General features: G+C 34.1%; 1 protein-coding gene across 1 annotated transcript in view; it reads left to right on the plus strand.

Moving 5' to 3' along the window:
* The window catches only part of LOC149803181 (cadherin-23-like), a 287,768-nt gene that overhangs the window by 122,196 nt on the left and 141,852 nt on the right, over positions 1-23,720 (plus strand). Inside the window, exons 27-32 of the mRNA XM_089953899.1 lie at positions 911-998; positions 4,708-4,836; positions 16,923-16,984; positions 17,550-17,802; positions 20,299-20,526; positions 21,492-21,580. Of these exons, the coding sequence (XP_089810025.1) occupies positions 911-998; positions 4,708-4,836; positions 16,923-16,984; positions 17,550-17,802; positions 20,299-20,526; positions 21,492-21,580 (849 nt within the window). The remainder of the gene's footprint in view (positions 1-910; positions 999-4,707; positions 4,837-16,922; positions 16,985-17,549; positions 17,803-20,298; positions 20,527-21,491; positions 21,581-23,720) is intronic.

Raw genomic sequence — 23,720 nt, forward strand, 5'->3', positions numbered from 1 at the left:
CCTAACACCCGACCCTCTGCAATTTTATTTTGGTACATGTATAATCTTCTTCAGCTAACTGACCTGGTTGCTTATAACATGGTCAGGTTCTATGGCTCTCACCTACCGTGTTATAGTGGGGTCACACTGTAGTTAGAATTTTAAAAATCTTCAATTAAATAAAGTAAAAGTATATCTATGATTTTCTTTTCATTACTGAAAAGTGAGTGATGCAATTTTGTTTTGTTTTTAAATTCTTTTTATGCAATAAAATACCATTGAGAAAGTGTCTGGACTATAAAATAATGTGTAAATATCTTTGTCATATGGAAGTTTCCATTTTTGTATTTTTTTCACTTTTTCAAATTATTATTTGTTTTCCTTTACTTTGCAAAAGAATTTGAATACACAACTATGTGGCATTGCTTTTCCTTTTTGTCTATCATCACAAGCTAATTACTACCATTAATGTTCTCAGTTATATAAAAGTATAACATGCTCCTTGCATAAATAACTTGATAATAATAACATTAGCTGAACAATTCACTCTTCCATCAATGGCTTAAATAAATTGAGTTGACTTTTGTCTATCATAACCTTTAATTTATTTGATAGTTTTTCTCTTATTTATATATTTTATAAATATTTTATTTATTTATTGTAATGAGTAAATTTTCACATAGTAACAGATGTGATGCTCTGTTCAGAAAAACAGGTAAGTGATGTCATGACATAGGACATAATAGTATGTTTATTAGAATGTACATAAAAAATGATGTGATTGGTCTTTAGCTTCTGTACTCTGTTCTTCACAAAAACCACATTAGCTTAACAAATTTTTTAGAAGTTTTCTGATAGATACATTGGTACAAATTCTTAATTTTCTTAAGTTTAATCAGTCAGTAAGTTTCCTTTATATTATATATTGCAGGTCTGGTGTCATTACTGTGCAGAAGGATTTAGACAGAGAGAAAAATAAAACATTCATCTTAATAATTTCAGTGACAGATGGAAAACATGTAAGGACCTTAAAGTTTGCTAATCTTGATCTATTATTAGTATAATGATAATGATGTAGTCCAATGAATCAGCCATCACACCACTGTCATACCAATTACAGCTTTTGGGGGATAATTTATTGGACTGATGATGATGATAACAATGATAAAAAATCTCTTGCATTATTATTATTATTATTATTATTATTATTATTATTATTATTATTATTGTTCCCTAGTATGTAATATGAGGGTGAGGGAGGGGCTGGATATAGTAACTACTGTGTCTGTATGTATGTGTCTATTCATTAAACATTTTCATTTTTGGAGCATAACTCTGAAATTGTGCAAAATATCTCAGTAAGACTCTGTTCACATGTTAGATTAGTGGTCTTGATGTGCCACTTTACTATTGACAACTATTCAGTTTTGGTATTTTTTAATATTTTGTCTATTTTTCTGTCCATCCATTAGATTTTTTCATTTCCAGAGCATAACTCTGAAACTCTTCAGGATATCTTTATGAAACCTGGTACATGCATTAGACTACATAAGCCTTTTGATGTTTACAATTGTTCACTTTAACTATTTCAAATTTTACTGTTGATCTAACCATCCAAGAACTTTGTTTCTGGGGCAAAATTCCAAAACCTTTGAAGATATTTCTATCAAAATGTTGGTACATTTATTAGACTTGTTCTTTAGTTTCAGTATCTTTTATACATGTATTTTCATCTTGTGTTAATCCATCTATCCATCACACTTTTGTTTCTGAAGTTGAACTCCCAAACCCATTTAACACCCTCCATGAAACTTGGCACACTTATTAGATTAGTGGACTAGACATTCCCTTTGCTATTCAAAATTTGTGAGTTTCAGTATTTTTCATGTTTTTCTCCATTTGTCTTTATACCCATTTGTCCATCATCCATTCATGCTCCCAGCTTTTATTTCATGCACAAAAGACCAAAATTTTTTTTGATACCTCTGTGAAATTTGTTACACATATTAGACTATATATATGTGATACAGATATGCATTTTTTCTATTCACAAATCCTAATAGTTTAAATATTAGTTTTGTTTTCATCTCATTTTCATCCATTCATCCATCATACATTCATTTCCAAAGCAACCCAAAACCATTCCAGATATCTCTTTGAAACTAGTTACATATACTACAGCAGTGCTGCATTTTGCTATCACAATTCTTTGTTGTCAACACTTTTTGATGTTTTGCCTATTTGTCTCATTAGCTACACATTTGTTTCCTGGGCAAAACTCCTAAACATTTCGAAATATCTCTAAGAAATATACATTTTTAGACAAGTCATGCAGATATGCCTTTTAGACAACTCATGCAGATATGCCTTTTAGAACAGTCATGCAGATATGCCTTTTAGACAACTCATGCAGATATGCCTTTTAGAACAGTCATGCAGATATGCCTTTTAGAACAGTCATGCAGATATGCCTTTTAGACAACTCATGCAGATATGCCTTTTAGAACAGTCATGCAGATATGCCTTTTAGAACAGTCATGCAGATATGCCTTTTAGACAACTCATGCAGATATGCCTTTTAGACAAGTCATGCAGATATGCCTTTTAGAACAAGTCATGCAGATATGCCTTTTAGACAACTCATGCAAATATGCCTTTTAGAACAGTCATGCAGATATGCCTTTTAGAACAGTTATGCAGATATGCCTTTTAGAACAGTCATGCAGATATGCCTTTTAGACAACTCATGCAGATATGCCTTTTAGAACAGTCATGCAGATATGCCTTTTAGACAACTCATGCAGATATGCCTTTTAGAACAGTCATGCAGATATGACTTTTAGACAAGTCATGCAGATATGCCTTTTAGACAACTCATGCAGATATGCCTGTTAGAACAGGCATGCGCCTTTTAGAACAGTCATGCAGATATGCCTTTTAGACAACTCATGCAGATATGCCTTTTAGAACAGTCATGCAGATATGCCTTTTAGAACAGTCATGCAGATATGCTTTTTAGAACAGTCATGCAGATATGCCTTTTAGACAACTCATGCAGATATGCCTTTTAGAACAGTCATGCAGATATGCCTTTTAGAACAGTCATGCAGATATGCCTTTTAGACAAGTCATGCAGATATGCCTTTTAGACAACTCATGCAGATATGCCTTTTAGAACAGTCATGCAGATATGCCTTTTAGAACAGTCATGCAGATATGCCTTTTAGACAACTCATGCAGATATGCCTTTTAGAACAGTCATGCAGATATGCCTTTTAGAACAGTCATGCAGATATGCCTTTTAGACAAGTCATGCAGATATGCCTTTTGCTATTGTGAGTTCTTTAGTTTCAGTATTTTTTAACATTTTCATCCATTAGTCTGTCCAACCATCATTCATAATTTTGTTTTCAGAACAAATCTCCAACATCATTCAAAATATCTAAAGATGTGCCTTTGCTATTAGGTATTCTTCATTTTCAATAATCTGTATGTGTTTGTCCCACAGTCTATCAGTCATTCTGATGGGATAGGGTATAGAGATGAATCCATCTAATGTTCTGCTTACAACTATATGATAATTGATGGTTCCATGTCATTATGATATAAATAGCAGATATTATTAAAGCAATCAAACAAGTTTCATTGAAAACATTTGCCATCAACCAACCACAGTTAGTGTGATCATTTCAAACATACAAGATCCATTTGCTAATAAAAGAGCTACTGAAGTTGAGTTGGAAATCAACCCCATTTTGGGTAGAGGTTTGGTCTAAGGGTATTTATTATTGTTTAAGAGCATATCAACACAATTCTGGATGTATGGTTCAAGTTAAAAGTAAAGATCTAAAAGTTAGTAGCTATGACCCTTGGCAGTTAATTTCATAGCTCAAGTACCATTCAATATATTCTGATGCAGTTAGCTATGAAGAGTGTCATTTACACCTACATGTGACTTTTATTGGTTTAGTTTAATTTCCAACAGGGTACTAGCATAAGTTGTATACAAATGGATAGTGTTGGATCATGAACACTTTTTGTAGGAGTTCATACAACATCAGTGGAGTGGATGAGTCTTGCCATTGTTATTATTATAATGTTACTGAAGAAATAGTGGTGGAGATTTTATCATTTTGTGCTCATTACAAGGGACCAGCTCTCAAATAGTTTTTGCATGCTTTAATGAGGGAGGACACGTTTACAATGAGTCATGTTTAGGATTTAGTGTTCCATTCTGCTCATGCTGGTTAGCTTCACTATTCATAATGGAGATATTTAATCCTTTAACACAGTGAAACCTGAGATCCAATATATTAAGGAAATAAAGCTAAAGGAATATTAGATGTTGTCCTTAATGCAAATGTGTTCCTCATATTGAGGTGTCTGCTAATTAAGGTTTTACTGTATATAATTAAAGAAATTTTTATAGATGCAAATGATAGCCAGACAGTTTTGTCCATCCCTCTTTATTTTTAGCACCGGTATACTTGTTAATAATGCATAATGTTCGACACACATGAAACTTTTAAATAATTTTAGATTCTTCAAATTGATAAGCCAAGTCTTTTTTACATTCTTTATAATTTCTAAGTCATAGATTTTGATTTAAAACATTGATAGTTTTTATCTGTATCTATATCTTTATTAAAGAATGAATGAATTAGTTAATTTAATAACTGATTATAATTCTAATCATGAAAATATATATATTTGTCTATTTATTTTCAGCCACCAGTAGTTGCTAGAGTCCGAGTAATTGTCATTGATGTTAATGACAATGGTCCTGTATTCAGTCAAACAAATTACGCATTCAGCATAAGAGAGGAGACTAATAAAGAACAGCTTGGTGTCATTAAGGTATTCTTTATACACAAAAAATTGTCCTGAAGCATTAAAGTTATATATGCCATGATTGGTGGTTATTTTATCCCAGTTGATAAATACATAAAAGTGAATGTTGTCATAGTTTCATTAGTTTACTAGTCTAACTTTTGCATTACTGCATGATGTTAAGATTTTTTTGCCAATAAACTTTCCTTTAACAATAATTCCCTTAATTATTATTGGATTTTAACTAGATTTGGTGTGCAGCTTGATATTGAAGAGACTTTTGCTAAATTATATTGTCAGCATTTCTGCATCATCATTTTGCAGAGTTATATCCCCTGATTTTCTCAGTTGCCCATTTTCATTTCTGTATGATAACTCCATTAATTATCTCAAACAAATTATATGTACAACTGGACATAGGTGTGACCTTTGATGACTTTGATTGCCTGCTGTAATAATTGAGTGGAGGTACAGCCCCTAATTGACAGGCCTACCCACTGTTGTTTCTTCTTTAAATACATTCCCCAATCATGTGAATACTCAAATATCTTTTTCAAGAATACTTACCCAATCATAACACTTTAGAAGAATTACTGCTACCTCACAAATCCAGCCTTCCCAGATACTACGTTTAGCTAAAGGGGCATTTCCCCCCAAAAAAATTTGCATGTACTGTAAAATTGCTGTAGCCTATATACGAAAATTAACAAGCCCGTCAAGTTTTGCCCCCTTTGAAAGAAATTGAAATGACATCCCTGCTATTACTATCTCTCTAATCTGTTATTCAGCCTGAGCCAGTGCATTGATATTTGCATGAATCAAGTTTTGCCCCTCCCCCTGAATCAAGTTTTGTCCCCCTGAATCAAATTTTGCTCCCCCCCAAAAAAAAAAGTTGAAATGATGTCCCTGCTGCAGATCCAGTGGAAGTCGTGAAGCCACATCTTAAGAAGCTGTTGAATCACCTGTAAGTGTGACCTGTTGACTGCTGATCTAGGTCCAACCAGATTGAAATGGGTACTTGGGATGACAGATCTCAGAGATAAAAACTAGAGAATGTGGAATTCAATCTCCTTCCCAAAGCCTGAATGATGTTGGTTTGCGAACAGTTCCAGATGAATGCTAAGCTATTGGCAACTGCTCTAACCTCAAGACCCAAAATGCATAATAAGTTTATGAGAGCTGGGGTTATTTCTATATATGCTGAGTGGATAGTCCACTTAATCCAGGATGAGATAGTCTGTGTTGAGATATCCTCCCATCCTGTCTTGAGAGGTAGAAAGAGGCATGAACTCCCTCAATGCAGTCAGTCTATTTTAACAATGTACCACTTCAAAACTTGAACTGGGTTTTGTAGTTGGACAGACTGGGAACTCCCTTGTCATTTAAACATTCCTGCCACCAGTGAAAGGCTTTCATAATTGCCTTCATCTCCAGAAGATTGATATGCAGATGCTGTTCCATGTGCCACTGGCTTGCTAATAGGATGGTAGTAGGTGGACTCCCCATCCTTCTGTAGCTGCCTCAGTACAAACTATAATCTCAGGAGGTTGTTCTTGCAGAGTTATATCCACCGTGAGCCAAGTTGGATGCCCCAGTTCCACAGATGGTGCCTCAAATATGAGCAGATGGGGGAGAGGTTGGTCCATTGGGACAGAATAATCGTTGCAATGGGCACATAAAAATGCAACCTATGACAATAAGGTCTGCTGCTGCATTGCAAGCATAGAAGGCAAGGGAATTAATGTGTGGATAGAATTTTCCTTGAACGTAAAGAAGCCAACATGGTTTGGATTTTCAATGCCCAATCCTGAGGGAGATGAACAATGATGCCTGTGTATTGAACTTCATACCTAGGTGAACAAAATTGCTGAGATGGTACTAGGTTGGATTTTTCCTTCTTGATGAGAAGCCAAGAATGGTAAGCAGTGTATGAAGGGTTATCATGTCATGTTTAGATATTATCACCTGGTCAAGAGATGCTGGAGCTCTGGTCCAGGTTGCTGAAAAAGTAGGAGGAGAAAGCTAGAATTCTAGGGCTGGAGAATGAGACTTAGTTGGCAAAGAGTGACAAGGTCTGCCACTCACTAAACTCATAGAATGCCCTAAATTAGAAACTTACTTTGAGACAGTTGCTGATTAAAGAGTCTTTTCTCATGGCAGAGTGTTGAAAACTTGTGAAGCAACATCAGTTGAAGCATGAGAAACTATTCTTGGCATCATACTGAATGGGTGTCTCGAGGTGGTATGTGGGTTAGACTGGTCCCTGAACATATCTGCAAAAGTTAGGTTTGATATATTGGAAGCCAGACTGTTAGTGATTGAGTCCATAATATTGATGTTTTGGAGCTTTGTGATCTCTAGTGTATGGCCTAGGCAGGTCATGATGGAAAAAGGCCATCTTTTGGGGGGAGGATATCATTAGGATCAGCAGTTTGGGATGTGTTATGGGATGTTTTATCCACATAACCTGTCCCTGTGTCAGCTGAGTGAGAGGGAAAACTTAGCTGTTTGTTAGCCCTGTCCCTTGCTGTTCTGTAATAGGAATCAAGTTCAACCCCAAGGAGGCAATTTACAGGGATTTGCCAATAACGCTGATTCCTGTGGTGGTGACGTCAGTGCCAGAGTTTTTTTAAGAGTGTGTCAATGTCTGGTGCTTTATGGCTAAAGGTAAGAGTTGATTTATCTTCCTTGCCTGCCAGAAATTCTAACACTAAGGAAAGTTCAGCATGCAGACTGGTGACATCTTCATCCTGAGTTGTGCATTTCTGCGCTTTGCCCATAGTTCTAATATGTAAGACAAATAGAGCAAAATGTATAAAACTGTAGCCCTGCACCTGTCTTTTAGAATGAAATGTCGGTACAGAGCTAAATCTTAAAAAGCTGACCCAGAAATCTTGTAAAGTCACATAGGCTACCTGTGTGAGTGACTAAGTGCTCTTTAGATATGATGGAATGCTTATGCAGATAAACATCACTCAAGTGTCAGCTATAGATGCAACTGAATAAACTGTGTATAGAAAGCTAATCTGTACGTGTCTAGCCAGAGCTGAAGTAATAGAGTAATGTACACAAGTGTCTATATTACACACAAAAATCTTCACATAGAAGGGACCTGAGGCAAAATAATTATAGCCCAAGCTGAGTGTGAAGACCCTTAAGCCCTCCATGCAAGTACCTAAATGTTTGACAATGACAAAGTGTTAGCAAATTGTGAGAGAAAATGTATGAAATATAGATGGAGTGTACTTTCCTTAGAAGTGAAAAAATCTTCCAACTTGTATATTGGTGTATCTTCCATATAGATTCTGACTTTTGTGAGGACTCTTATGACAAGAACATGCTTCTTGGCATGAGCGGAAGTAGTGACTGCCAAATCTTGTATCTAAGGGGAGATCACTCTGCCCAACCAACACATAGGTCAGCAGACAACCTTTAGCTCCCTTTAGCTAAACATAGTATCTGGGAGGGCTGGCTAGTAGTTCTCCTACGGTATTATGATAGGGAAATGTATTCTAAAAAACATTTTACCAGGAAAAATTGGTTTCTACAGAATAACTCTTTAAGTTATTATTAGATTTCAACCCAATTTGCTATACTGCTTGATTTTCTTTAAACTTTAAATGAGTTTAATTGTCAACATTTTGCATCTTTGTTTGGCAGAGTTATTGCCCCTGATTAACAGACTAGCCTTCTTCGTTTCCTCACAGTTGTGCATTTCAAATGTTTATACATCTGGGGTTTTGAAAAATAGCAACATTCTCTCTGGGATTTTTATTGTCTTCCATATTGTACTATCACAGCCAATTTTGTTTATTCTTTGAAAATAAAACTCATGTGATCTAGTGGAGCAATGATATACCTATATGTTGCAGTTTGCTATTGTGGCAATACCGGTACATACCGCAATAACATTTTCTGTACCATTTTTTTTTTCATGGTCTTGCTCTCATTTTACAAATCTGTGTATTCCTCACAATTTTTCCAATTTAATTCAAGAGCCATATTTTATTTTTCTCCTAGACACACACTTACCATGAGATTGCAAGAGAATGTAAAATGTCATGCACAGTACAATTATTCAGTATTCAGACAAATTTTAAGGGGGGGGGGTGGCAAATCAAGTCCTGGGGATATTTTTCCAGTTAAAAATAATAATTTTTATAAACTACACTTTGTCTCAGATGTTTATGTCCTGTTCCTAATGACACTTATTGAAATGTACTCAATCCAGACTCCACAGTGAAGCATGAGATTGACTTGTTCAGGAATGAATCCTAATAATGTTGGACGAGTATCCTTTGAAGGGGTAGAAAGCTCAGAATTAGAAGTTTCCACTCCTTGCACAAGTAGCAGGAAAAGGCTATGCATTCCTGCAACTTTATTGCTATTGGAGAGAGTCTTTAGTACAGTAGAAGATATTGTTACCTCACAGAGAGCTGCTCTGAGTTATGATTTTATGTTAATTTTCCTTGAGAAAAATATGCAGTGACTTATCTAGCATCTTGCTAAAAGAAATTATAAAAGATACTTCAAATGTCCTGAGACATTTAAAACAATGCTCTTGTGAAGTTTAAATTAAAAGAGACATGAAATGACAGATTTTTTTATTGCTGTTAATTTTACTGCATTGTAGACTTTTTTAATTTTTATGCTAAATTTATATGTTCAATTGACTAAGCTACCATTTGAAGTCTTACAAGGTAACAACACTTATGGATGTTCTATTTTTCAAGTAGTAAATGTTATAGTGATTATTTTATTATTTTTATTAAGTGTTACTGTATTGCAGTATGTATTGCAAAATGGGTTTGTTATATTGTTATATATTGCAATACAGTTTTGTTCATGTAAAAGCACCTCTAATGTTAACCATAATAAAATATCATATGATTACAGGAAGTCAATGCAACAGTGACTGGTTTTGCAATAAATGTTCACTAGCCCTGATCAGAAATGTTAGTGAATAATTTCCAATTTGTAAAACAGGTGATAAAGAAATGTCTTGCACAATGAGTGACTGGTTCATCTCTTGCTTTATGTCCTGACCGTATAACACTGGACAACAAATTTTTACAAAAGTCATGTTACTGAAATAAAATTAGTCAATTCTTATCAATTTTTATGTGCTGAACACGAATATGACAGTCAAATTGCAAAATTGGCTCTAGTTTTTTTGTAATCTGCAAGAAATTAATGTTTACATAACGAAATGCATTCCAATAGTAAAAGGTCAACTGTAATAGCCTACCTATAAAAAATCAAGTCATTGACTACATCTTAGATTTCTTCGCCTGTCTCTTGTACAGCTGTTCGGGAGCATCTCTGAGGAGTGTCCAGCAGTAGTCAGCCAGCATTGTAGTGGACCATTTTCCCTGGTATCTTTGTTCCATTGTTGCGATATCTTGATGAAAATGTTCGCCGTGTTCATCACTAACAATACCACAGTTGCTAGGAAAGAAATCCAAATGGGAATGAAGGAAGTGAATCTTTAGAGACATATTGCAGCCAAGTTTCTTATACTTCATCAACATGTCTTCTACTAGTTCCTTATAGTTTTCTGCCCTAACATTTCCGAGGAAGTTTGTAGAAACTAGGCGAAAAGCATTCCATGCTTGTTTCGCGTCACCTTCCAGCAAGTTGTTGAACCGGTCATCTTTGAAAAGCTCTCGAATCTGAGGACCCACAAAAACTCCCTCTTTAATCTTTGCTTCGCTGAGTCGAGGGAATTTTTCATGCAGGTATCGGAATGCTGGCAAAGTCCGGTCAATGGCTTTCACGAAGTTCTTCATCAAACCTAGTTTGATGTGAAGGGGTGGTAGCAAGATTTTCTGAGCCTCAACCAGAGCTGGGTGTTGGATATTCTTCTCTCCAATGGCTACATTCTGCCTGTGAGTCCATTCCTTCCTCATGTAGTGCATTTCCCTTGCTCGGCTATCCCACTCGCATAAGAAACACATGTATTTTGTATATCCTTGCTGCAGTCCCATTAAAAGGGCAACTACCTTCAAATCACCACAGAGGTGCCAGCTGTACTTGTTATACTCAATGGAATTCAGTAGCTGCCTTAAGTTATCGTATGTCTCTTTCATGTGGACAGCATACGCTACTGGAATAGATGGAAGAATGTTTCCATTGTGCAAAAGCACAGCCTTGAGACTCAGTTTCGAAGAGTCCACAAATAGTCTCCATTCTTGTGGGTCATGAGTGATTTTTAAAGCATTCATGAGGCCCTCAATATCGGAACAGAATATCAGATTACTTTCCTTTCTGAAGAAAGGCTCCAATTGCTGGTGGCGCTTTCGATATGCAGTAATTGTGACATCTTCTTCTAGAAGATTCCATTGTTGGAGTCTTGATCCTAGCAATTCTGCCTTGTTCTTTGATAAGTCCAAATCACGAATCAGGTCATTTAGTTCTTCCTGTGTTATTCTGTGTGGGGTTGATGATGCACCACAGTGAAAATCTGGATCACTGCATGCTGATGGACCAGGAGAAGAACAGGTCGACTCACCTTTGTCTTCGTCAGATGAATCAAGAGAATATTCTGCTGGAGGTTCTGGAATAGGAAGTCCCTCACCATGTGGAACTGGTCTCAATGCAGACGGAATGTTTGGGTAGACTATTCTCGACTTCTTTCGCTTCGTTATTCCGCCGGAAAGAGGAGGAACCAAGCAGAAGTAACAGTCATTTAGGTGGTTGCTTGGCTCTCTCCACACCATTGGGACTGCAAACGGCATTGATGACCTTTTGCAATTCAACCACTGTGAAAGCTGTGTTGTACATGTAGCACAGCATATATGCGGAGCCCAAGGCTTGTCTTGGTCACCAACCTTGCATCCGAAGTAAAGATGATATGCCTTCTTCACTTGAGAATTGATACTTTTCTTCTGGTTGGCAAATGTCACTTCCCCACAAATATAGCAAAAATTGTCCGCGGTATTAACACACTTTCGAGGCATTACTGTTCTTTATTGTACGTAAATGGATAAAATAATAAGTTTTATGTAACAGTAGCTTGAACTGTCTCGCACAACGTCTAAAATATTTTAAATGCTGAACCTATCTGATTGGGCTTTATATAGTACACTGCTTACGTCAGCTTCAGCAGCCGCCTGGCATTAGTATAATAGGCCTACACATGTATAGTACACTGCGGACGTCAACTTACTTCAGCAGCCGCATGGCATTAGTATTGCATTGCATCAGAAAATGATGCAATCAACTGTGGATGATGTGAGCATGATGGTATTATGCAATGTTACATCATTATTCCGGATGTTGCTGCAGTCCTACTGGAGAAATTTACACAGTGAAACATAGAAAATGAGGTATATGAATATCTTCAAAACGAGAGCCAATACAAATTTTTCACGGTTATATTCGTGTTCGGCACACCAAAATACTACAGATTAGGGCCTTTTCAAGTCAGTAATGATTTCACTGTTGACCAGTGTAATAATAGATCATCACAGTGTTTGATGCAGGCTTACTGATTGCAAACACAGTGCAAGTGTTTCCCTAACCTGTCATGGGATGTTTTTCATTTGGTAGAACTGAAAAAAGGTATCATATTAGTCCAGATCACAGTCTGTCAAACATACTCATTGTGCATTATTCTTTGGAAGTGAGCACCTTAAGTGCACCTTAAATGGATTCTTTTTATATGGTGAAACAGAAAATAGACATCACACTCATTAAAAATTAACAATATACTTAATAAACTGTATATACTCACTTATAATTTAAATCAACTGTAAACAACATAGACCCTGATCTGCCATCACATAAGGCATCAGCAGATCAGGTTCTTTTTGTTTGTTCTACTGATTATTCAAAACAAACTGCACAGATTCAGATATACTGGTACATTATGCAACAGTAGATCTGGATCGATGTAGTTTGCAATTGAACTTGACTTATAACCAAGTATATATGGTACTGGTACATTATTCTGAGAAACTTGGATAATCATGTTTTGTCACCCATCTCATTCAGTCTCCTATGCCCATCATGATTTCTGTTTCTGCTCAATAACTTTTAAAGGACTTCAAAATTGAAACTAATTTTGTTCTTAGGTTTTTCATCTTCTACACTCTAATTTGACTTACATCTGTGATTTTTGTTTTATTCAATAACATGTCAAAGGACTTCATGGATTAAAGCAAGCTTTGATATGAGACTTTTGTCTAACTATGAGCTGTGCCACTGCATCATTTTTATCATTCACTCAAAAACTTTTGAAGACTTAATTGAGTGAAAGCAGATTTTTATTCCAGTAAGTGAAAGTCAAGTATGATCAAAATGTCCCAAAATATGGTCACTGCATTGCTTAGAAGTTTGTCTTGCATCAAGAATTTTATTTCTATTTCTACTTAATAACTTTGAAAGACCTTATTGACTGAAATAAAATTTGGTATGAGTTTAAGATCAAGAGGACATGTCTTTTCTTAATTTTTTTGTGTCCATTTTTGTACAGCCATTGCAAACCTTGCATAGGTTTGTTTAAATGCATCAATTTGGTAGGCTGACTGTGTCAGATGGACACCTTTCAAGGTCTAAATTTGGAAGGTTCTGTTCCACAGCTCAAATTAAGGGTTATACATTATCATGCTAACAGCATAATTAAAATACTTTTATACATATGTCTTCAGTCCAGCACATTATGTTATAGTGTTGTCAGTCTGTCCAGCAAATTAACATTTGTTTCATTGGTTGCAATTTTGTAATCATTAGCGAGATTTATAAAAAATCTTTGCCTGAATACATATCATGACTAGACAGTGTGCCACAAACCATAGCCAAGCCCTGTGCCTCAAGGTCATGGCAAAGAAAGATGTAATCATGTTACTTATATCCTTGTCTGATAACTTTTGAACCACTGAAAATATTATAATAAAACTTTAGTCAATTATATATTGTGTATTGATGGTATGTCTCCTAACATAGTCACACACCCTGCCTCAAGATCAGGATCACAGACTCACAGCAAGTGTGTGACTTCTTTCCTTGTCTGGAGTATAACTTTTGAACCATTGAATATATTTGAATTAAAATTTATGCAGTTATATTGTATATTGACATTGTGTTGTACATAAAAAATAATGCAGTTTTGTTTGGTTCACCAGACCTTGCCTCAGTTGGCCATCATCTGTCCATCAATAATTGCTAGTTACCTCTCTGAGTCCATGTTTCTGATCTAATTTTCATTAAAAAGTTCAGTAATGAGTGAGATCAATGCATATTAATGAGGTGATCTTGTTTCTGATTGGCTGATATTGTTACTTCCCTTGAGACTGTGTTCTGATCTGGTTTTGATCAAATTAGAATATACTTATTATCTTATATGAGTGATACTGAGTGAGGAGATGTTGCATTTGAATGGCAGAGCTTGTTAACCCTCATGAGATGTATTTCTGTACTGACCTATGTTTATGTCATGAAGATCTTGGATAAGTTCAAATGTGAGTAAGATGTAGACACATTAGTGAGGTAATCTTACATCTGACTGGCCGAGCTTGCTACCTTTCTGGAGGCTATGTTTCTTATCCAGTTTTCATAGGCTTGTGTCATCAAAATCTTGGATGGGTTCAATAATGAGCGAGATCCATGCATAATGATCAAGTGATCTTACATCTGATTGACTGAGCATGTTAACAGTATGGAGACCATATTTCTGATCTGATTCTGATCAAACATGGAATATGCATGTATGTCATCAATGTCATGGATGAGTGCACCATCTTGGTAAATAATCTTATATTATTATCATCATAGATGCGGGTAGGTTTTATACTAAGTGCGATACATGCATATTAATGAGATACCTTGCATCTGTTTGGCTGAGCTTGTTATCTCTGGATCTGGACACTGTATTTCTTACCCAGTATCTATCAAACTTAGTAAATAGCAGCTGTGAGCAAGTCTTAGACTGTGCATATTAATGATGCCTTTATGTTTAAAAAGACTTTTTATTGGGATATATTGAAACAGGCAAAATCAACATGATATAAAGTTTGGAACAGTTTTTATGGCTCATGTTCTTACAATAGTATATAAGCCTGCTTATTGAAATGGTCAGCTATTAGGATAAATGTAAGTCAGGTGAGCAATATCAGACCCACATGGGTCTTTTGTTTATTTATTGCTGTTAAACTTGGCACATATTATGGTCATGATGTGAAATTGCACATGTCTACAAATCACTGCTTTTTTCGTCCAATGTGAGTATGTGAAAAAGCCTGCCAGTAGCTTCTTGTGGGTTGGTGGTTCTTCCCAGGGTTTTCCCAGGTTCTTCCTCCACCATTTATACTGGCCACCATTTATAGCCTATCTTGTGCTTAAAAAAATGGCATTAAACCCTACAACAACAACAACAACACTGTGCTTTTGCAGTTTTTGTTAGCAATGTTGCCCTTGTTGACTTTCTGTTTGTTGTAGTATTAGACAGAATATTGTGAATAGAAAGTGGTTTCACCATTTTTGATGAATCACCATGAATCTTTGTATATATTATGGTTATTATCTGAAGAGATATATACTGACAAATGATTCTGCTCATGTAATATTTGGCAGTGTTATTGCCCGTTTTGTTCAGCAGCTGAATACAATGTAAGACAGAATCTTGTGAATGCAAGTTACCTTGCCATTTTTTATAGATCACATAGAAACTTGGTAAATATTTGAATCATTATCCAAAGATGCAGATATTGACAGATTTTTGTCCTTCCTTTAATTTGTAAGAGTTATTGCCCCTTTAGACTTACATCTAGATCGAATATCTGACATATTTTTATGAATGCAAGAACTCTTGTGGTTTTCATTGGATTGTTGTGAAAGTTATTGTCATCATCGAAAGACCATTTATTGTACTCACACCAGTTCTAGAAGAGTTCTGCACTTTTTTATAGCTCTACTGGTCACAGACCAGAAGAGCTTAAAGGATGACCTCTTCTTTTCTCTGCCATTCATTCATCTGTTTGTTAGTATATGTTTGCTATCACTACTCCTCTGAAACTACTTGGAGGATTGCCATGAAACTTTAAACACACATTTATCCCATGGTCTAGTTGGTTCCAAATGAAAATGGTCCTGCTCAGATATCCAATATGGCCACCATAGTAACCATCTTGAAAACCATGTTATCACCACTCCTCTTGAATGGATTGTCATACATGTATCAACATGGGGTTTTCATTAAAAGACTTCTTACAATGTCTAGTTGATCCAAAATGAAAATGGTGCTAATCTGACATCCAGTATGGCTACCATAGCAGCCTTGTTGAAAATCTTGCTGTCACTACTCCTCATGAACAGAAAGTCATAGGGTTGTCACCAGAAGACTTCATTTCATGTCCTTACTGAAAATGATGTTGAACTGATCTCCAATATGGCCTCCATCATCTTATCACTACTACAGGATGGATTGTCATACCGATATCAACATTTCTCCAAAAGAATTTTTATGGTATCTAGTTAGTCCAGAATGAAAATGATGCCAATCAAATCTATATGGCATCGATCTTGAAATCTTATTACTACACCACCTCAACAAATATTCATATTGGCACTGGGTTTTACCAGAATACTTCTTATGGTGTCTAGATAGTCCCAAATTAAAATGATGCTGATCTGACATCCAATATGGCCACTATATTGGCCATCTTGAAAATCTTGTTATCACTACTTTTACTGAATGGATAGTTATAGTGACATATATTTTTCACCAGACATAGGTTTTTTGCCAGAATATTTTCCAACAACACCTGTTATTAGTCCTAAATGAAAATGGTTCCAATCTCACATCCAGCATGGCTGCTGTATCTATCTTGATAATCTTGTTATCACTCAGGGATATCAGAGATGGTTCAATACTCAGCAGTTAAAATAAAGAAATAGCCTTTTGGGTTTTTTCCTGGACCATCAGTCCCCTGAAGGGACTCTTGTTCCACTATAACATCTCCATTACAGGGTAGGGATGTGATGTAGGAATGGCAGAAGTATATTTTTGTGAGAAAATTGTTTACCATTCCTCTATTTTATTATTTATTCTTAAATAAATTGTGAATATTTTGTGGTTTATAGTAATCATCTAATTTCATTTGATTTCTGCCTAGGCTGTGGATGCTGATGATGGTATGAATAGTAACTTAACATATGAAATCTTCGATGGAAATTTGTAAGTATTATCTGCAGCATCTTTCTAATGATTTTTTTCCTTCAAGGATATTTGACAGAATGTTTGTTTTGTAGGACAGTAATTTCAGATTTTGCAGTGAATTGTCTCCAAGGACAATAATGAACCAGTCAAATGAATAAGTATGAATATTATCAATCTTTCAAAATGGAAATTTACATGATTTATTAGAGCAACATTTTTACCTTAGTTCATAGTTTATTAACAAACTTGACATATGATTGTGAATGATTTCCTATATCAGTGATGTAGTTCCTTTGGGTTTGCTTCCATATTGTTACTTGGATGATGTACATGTAACTGATAGTGTTTTATTTTATTCATTTCATCAGCACTTCCATTTCAAATGCAAGAAATTAGTCATTATGTGTTCAGTGAGTCATCATACATTTCTTTGTAATCTAGCCATTATTATTTGATATGTTTATAGATATGTATCATAATTTGTATTTTATTCACAAAACAATGATTACTGCTGTAATTTCATGCTAGAACAAAATTATAAAAGAATTAATTTTCCTTTTCTTTTTTTCTTTTGTGCAATCAGCCTTGGAAAATTTCACATCAACTTTTTGACTGGGGAACTCACAGCTGACCAAATAGACCGTGAAACATTTGGGAGTAAAGCTCATCTTATCATCAGAGCCAGCGATCAAGGAACACCACAGATGACAAATGTTACAATGGTGGAGGTCGACATACAGGATATAAATGACAATCCTCCAGTGTTCAGGAACAGAAGAATTCATTTAAAAGTCAGAGAAGGAGAGGCAATGGGCTCCTGTGTGTATCAGTTAGAGGTAAAAAGTTTTCTTAATAAATGAAAGTGTACAAAATTTTCATCATTTAAGGGTTACTGATATTTTAAGAAGTGCAAAGTTTTAGTTCAGCAGGCAAGATATGTGATATTCTCATAACTGTGACAAAAACAATCTTGTGGATTTCTTCTCTCAGTCTAGATCAAATCACATAACCATTCAAGACAGTTAAAATATATTTGATCTCTGTTAAAAGTGTGTTGATTTGTCCTTTGGTAAAGTTACCAAGGTGCACATCATAAAAGTTTTGTTTTGCCTGCCATTTCTTCCCATACCCTTGAAATAATGGCTGTGAAACTTGATATATTTGCCATGAAATCTAGTTTGGGCTGTAGAACATTGTGCTCCATTACTCTCAGTATGGCATCAAAACCCTTGTTTTTACTGCTACCCATAAATAACTGATTAACATGACACTGAGTGTATGCTTTAGGGTCCTTTAAAGCTAAAAAGGGAAAGAACAGCAGTTTATTCTCCTTTCTTTTATCAGTTGCTTCCTTTGTAAATGCTGTGAAGTAACTCAAGCTGATGTTAAAAACTTTTTGTACGGGGAAGCTAATTCTCTTGCTAACCTTAACTTTTGTTGCTATCCAATTGATAGCATGGTCATTGTTCAACTGTATTTTCTCCAATTATATGCATATAATCTTCTCTTCATAAAAGATTTCAAAAGTTTTATTTTGCCCTTTACGAATTACTAGTGGGAATAATTATATTCTTTCCATTTTATCTCTTAAAGAAAAGTATCTTTAAAAATGTTTTAGTTTGATCAGATTAGTTGCTTTATTTTTTGCACAAGTGTACACATAATGATTTTCATATACAGCATGATCCCACTATAGCACGCTCCATTATAACATGAATTCAGATATAACACAGTTGTGGTGTGGCTCCTGAAATTTCATATACATGTACTTTTCTCATACACAATTTTTTTTCTTTCTTAAAAATACAAAAAGTAACATGTAAAAAGTTTATTATCATTTTTGGGGAAGAGATCATGTATGAATTCTAATATAAGATGATCCTTTTAGGTAAATGCATCATTTTCTTAAGTACCTGATTTGGGTGGTTATAACATGGTTCAGTCTATAACACGGTCAGGTTCTATGGAACCCAACAAACTTAATATAGCGGGGTCACACTTTACTATATAAATAAAGAAGTATTTTAGAAACCAGCATTTACTCACTGTTTGATGGAGCTGTAGTTTTTTAAAATTGCTATTTGTTTAAAAATACTTTTTAGAAGATTTAAATAACTCAATGCAGAGCAACATGTGATATTTGTTTTATCAGTATCCAGCTTTATATCCATTTTAATGAGTGTGGTACCAAAACAGAAAATAATCATTGTTAGATGGAGCTGTAGATTGTTTATTGATATTTATAAAAAAAATACTTCCAAAATATTTTTTAATAACTCAGTAGAATGCAGTGGTACATCTACATATTTTATTAGTATCCATCTTCATACCCATTTAATGAATGTGGTACTCAAAACCAATAAAATAGATGGGTATTTAGCATTGAAAGACCACAAGATTAATTACACATTTATTTCATCAACATGAAAATTGTACTAGAATGGCATTCTGTTGGGTCATTATTGTGGCCATATTTGTCAGTCTTGCTTAATGGTTGATAGCATTAAAAGTTTTATTTGTGTAACATTTCATACAAAGTGTACTTTATCTTATGAGGAGAGTAGACCATGACATTGTATATAGCACCTTCTGCAAACCATTTTTTCTGTTATGGTAAGTCTGAAAAGGAGTTGTGTATTTTGTATTTTAGCAGTAGATTGCATTTGAATGTTGGAGATTCATTCTTTTCATTGTATTAATTAATCACCAACACAGCATTATTGAATTGTTTTGTAATTTTGATTAGTTGATTTATTTTCAAATATTCTGTTGATTGAAACAAAATTTTGAAAGATTTATTATTCTTACATCATCAGATCATTTCCAGCTGATTTGACATAGTCACTTTGGTGATGTCAACTGTACTAAAATATCAAGTCATTTCCAGGTGGTGTTACATATACACTTTGGTGATGTCAGTTGTCTTCAAACATCAGGCCATTTCCAGATAGTTTTACATATACATTATGGTGATGTCAGCTGTACTCAAACAGTGTCCACTTTGGTGATGTCATCTGTACTCAAAAATCTCAGTTTCAGGTGCTGCATAAATACAGGATTTTCTAATTTTCCTTAATGTAGGTTCTGTTATTTGGTATGTAATTTAAGTACCTGGTAATTAGTCAGATAAGAGCATTGGTAACACATGGTTTGCTGTGTGCAAATGTTTGGTAGAGCAATCAGAAAAGGTTTTGAACTGTCAGGTTCATTATTTGCTTTGGAAAATGCTTGCATACAGCAATCATATCTGATTCCTTGTGTCTCTTGAAGGTATAGATGGAAAGGTGGATAAAATTTTACAAAATAGTAATATTCTCACAACTCTGTTTTAGGCCACGGATGCAGATGAAGGAAACAATGCTATAGTCAAATACAGAAAGATAAATGGGTCATCGTTCCTTGATGTAAATGGGACAGGAGCAATTTTAATAGCACAGTCTCCTTCAATTAATGGAACCAAAAATGGGATGTTGGAACTCTATGTTGAAGCTAACAACGCAGTACAATATGCAAACCTATCCCTCCAAAATCCAGTACAGCTTATAGAGATTAATATCACTGTAGGTTTCTGAATTGTTATTTTATGTTTTAACTTTATTATGATCTAATTATGATCATAACATTACACACCCCAGTTATACAAATAATGTTAACAAAAATGTCGTACATTTATTCTGCTTGATGTGACTGAGTGAAACAAAACCTCAAAATGCTGAAACTTTATTCATTTTCATGGTTTTTGTGTTTTTTTTAAAAATTGCATTTGGTTTGGTACTTGAGTTCATTGATTTGGATGAGAAAAGCATTCCAGAGAATGGGCATTTTTTGTTTAGTTCATTAATTCATTAATTCATTGTTTATAGCAATGATAAATCAATGACAACAATTAACCCTACAAAAATAGTGAATTCACAGTATTTTAAATTTTCTTCTTATAAGTTGCTTTTCCAAGTTATATATTTAAGTTAATATTTGAAGCAGTATTAAGTGGGTCTAATAACATTGAAAATGGGATATTTTCATCAACCAAATTTATGAATATGCATAAAATATTTTATAAAAATACATTAAAAAATTATGAAAACAAATATTAGGGAATTTTCATTTTATACTAATGCAGCATTATAATCATTATCACGATTTAAATTCAATAATTAATGTGTGTAATAATCATGTGATGGTGGTGTTAATTACATTTCCTTCCCTTTATAATATCAGAAAATTCTTTCCAATCCTTATTTCAGCATATTCAGAATCCAAAAGTTTAATTCTATTTATCATAAAATATCATTGCCAACAAACAATATTTCAACTTAAAGAACAAACCATAAAATGTATATAATCTGTGTGGATAACCTCAAACATGTATTGTTTATGCAATGAAGTCAAGAAAAGTTATTTGACCACTGTAAAAATAGAGATGTTTCATTGTTTATAAACATTTTGTTCATGAGATATTGTTTGTTAAATTCTAGGTGTTATTTACCATGATGAAGTACTTCACTATTTTATTCTTTTTTTTAAGGATGTTAATGACAAACCACCATTTTTCAATAATGCATCATACCAGTTTGAAATAAATGAGACACTAGCAGTTGGATCTATTATTGGAAGGTACTTTCTTTTCTTCTTTTCTTTTTATCACATTTACATGTTTCTTGAGGATATCATATATTCAGGAGAATATGTATCAATTTGCATACATAAAGAAGCAATTCATTAACATTTAAGAATTCCTTCATATGATGTGCATATGAGACTATTTTCTCCAAACTTCTGTCAAATGTTAATTTCATGTGCATTTATTAAAAAATCCAAATATGCCTTTAAAGTTTTACAAAAATTAAAACACAGGGCTAAAGCAATACATGTATCAGGCAAAATATGTACAAAGAGTGTATATGATGGTAATGAATGGAACTAAATACAATTTTAAATTTATAATAAATGTATCATCTCTGTGTTTTTGCTAAAAGTTTGAAAAGGAATATAGTGATTGGTATAAATAGGGCTGGTTTAACCCAATAGGTGAACTAGGTGGCTGCCTAGAGCACCTAGATTGGTGTGGTGGGGCACCATAAACAAAGTACACCATCAGGTTATTCATTTATTATCATTGAATATGTAAACTAAATAATGAAATTAATAAATTATCAAGCCAAACATGTATTAATACTAATGAACAGTTTATAATAAGCAATGTTCCAATGGTGGGCACAAAGTGAAATGTTCGCTTAGTGTGCCAAATACCCTTGCACTGGACCTGGGTATAAATGGTAGGAAAAGCAATTTTCAATTAGGAAATTACATCTGTTTGGTTGTAAAATTATAATTGTTTATTTTTCACTAGCTGATATCAGCTGTTGGCTATTAACATGATAACTGCATGTTTTACCAGTTGATATCAGCTGTTGGCTTTTAACAAAATAACTACTGTAACATGTTTTAACAGCTGATATCATCTGCTGGCTATTGCCATGATAACTAAATGCTTTAGCAGCTGACAACATCTGTTAGCTGTTAAAATGATAACTACATGTTTTAACAGCTGACATGATCTGTTGGCTATTAACATGATAATTACATGTTTTACCAGCTGCCATCAAATGTTGGCTATTAACCACATAACTACATGTTTTACCAAGAAGTCATATGATCCCATAATTGACAATGGAAATTTGAAAATTGATCAGAGCTAAACTTATTGCTGAAATTAATTAAAGAAATTTTCCAAATCTAAGATGGCCAGAGATCTTAGTTTCCAAGTTCAGAGATGTCTGCATGAATGTATTGTCTCCTCATGTATCCTATTATTTGCTCATTTCTGAAAGGAAAAATATAAAACTAAATTTGTAATCCTCAAAGAAAAAATAGTTAATCATATGGAAGTGATATGTCAATCACCTAATTGTAATATATATATATATATATATATATATATATATATATATATATATATATATATATATATATATATATATATATATATATATATATATATATATACACATGTATATATATATATATATATATAATTGTATTGACACAGATATTAAATTATGCAATGCCCTGTTTATGTTTCTTGGAGCATTTGGTTATTGAGAGCAAACAGTTACAAGCTAATTTCTTTGAATATTATTTGGCATGTTTCTTTACGTTGCATTATTGCTTTACAGCTACAGTTATTGTAGCTGAGTGTATAAAGTAGGTTACTTATACACACACACACACACACACACACACACACATTTGACTTTGGAGCATGAGGTTGTGAGTTTGAGCCCAATGGCAGGAAGTTTTGTTTCTTTTCCCTAATGATGCTATAATGTCTATCCACTTACAAACATTTCCAGATTTCAGTTTGTGTATGTGTAGATTTATAATTGGTAGATTTTAATATTTTAATTCTGAATATTGCCTAGATATGTCAACATATCAAGCACAAGAAAAGTTAATAAGCATTGTAGCATTGTTTGTTAAACTCCTGTTTGTGACAAATTCTTCAAAACATGAGCAGAATCACTAAAAGCTTTCATGGCAGGAATATCTTCATGACTTGGTGTGAATGATGAGGCTGCTAACTGAGGAAAGTTTGGCAATCACCTGGGAATAATAAATCTGTTATAAGGCATGTACAAAAAATGTTTCTGCTGTTAAGTGCAATTGATCATGATGACTGGAGCATAAGTGTTGTAGATTCCATATTTTAAGAGAGAGAGAAAGAAAAAGAGAGAGAGGAACTTTACTAAATGAA

Source organism: Sinohyriopsis cumingii, chromosome 3 (assembly GCF_028554795.1).
Source record: "Sinohyriopsis cumingii isolate HCF-2022 chromosome 3, ASM2855479v2, whole genome shotgun sequence".
Lineage (NCBI taxonomy): Eukaryota > Metazoa > Mollusca > Bivalvia > Unionida > Unionidae > Sinohyriopsis > Sinohyriopsis cumingii.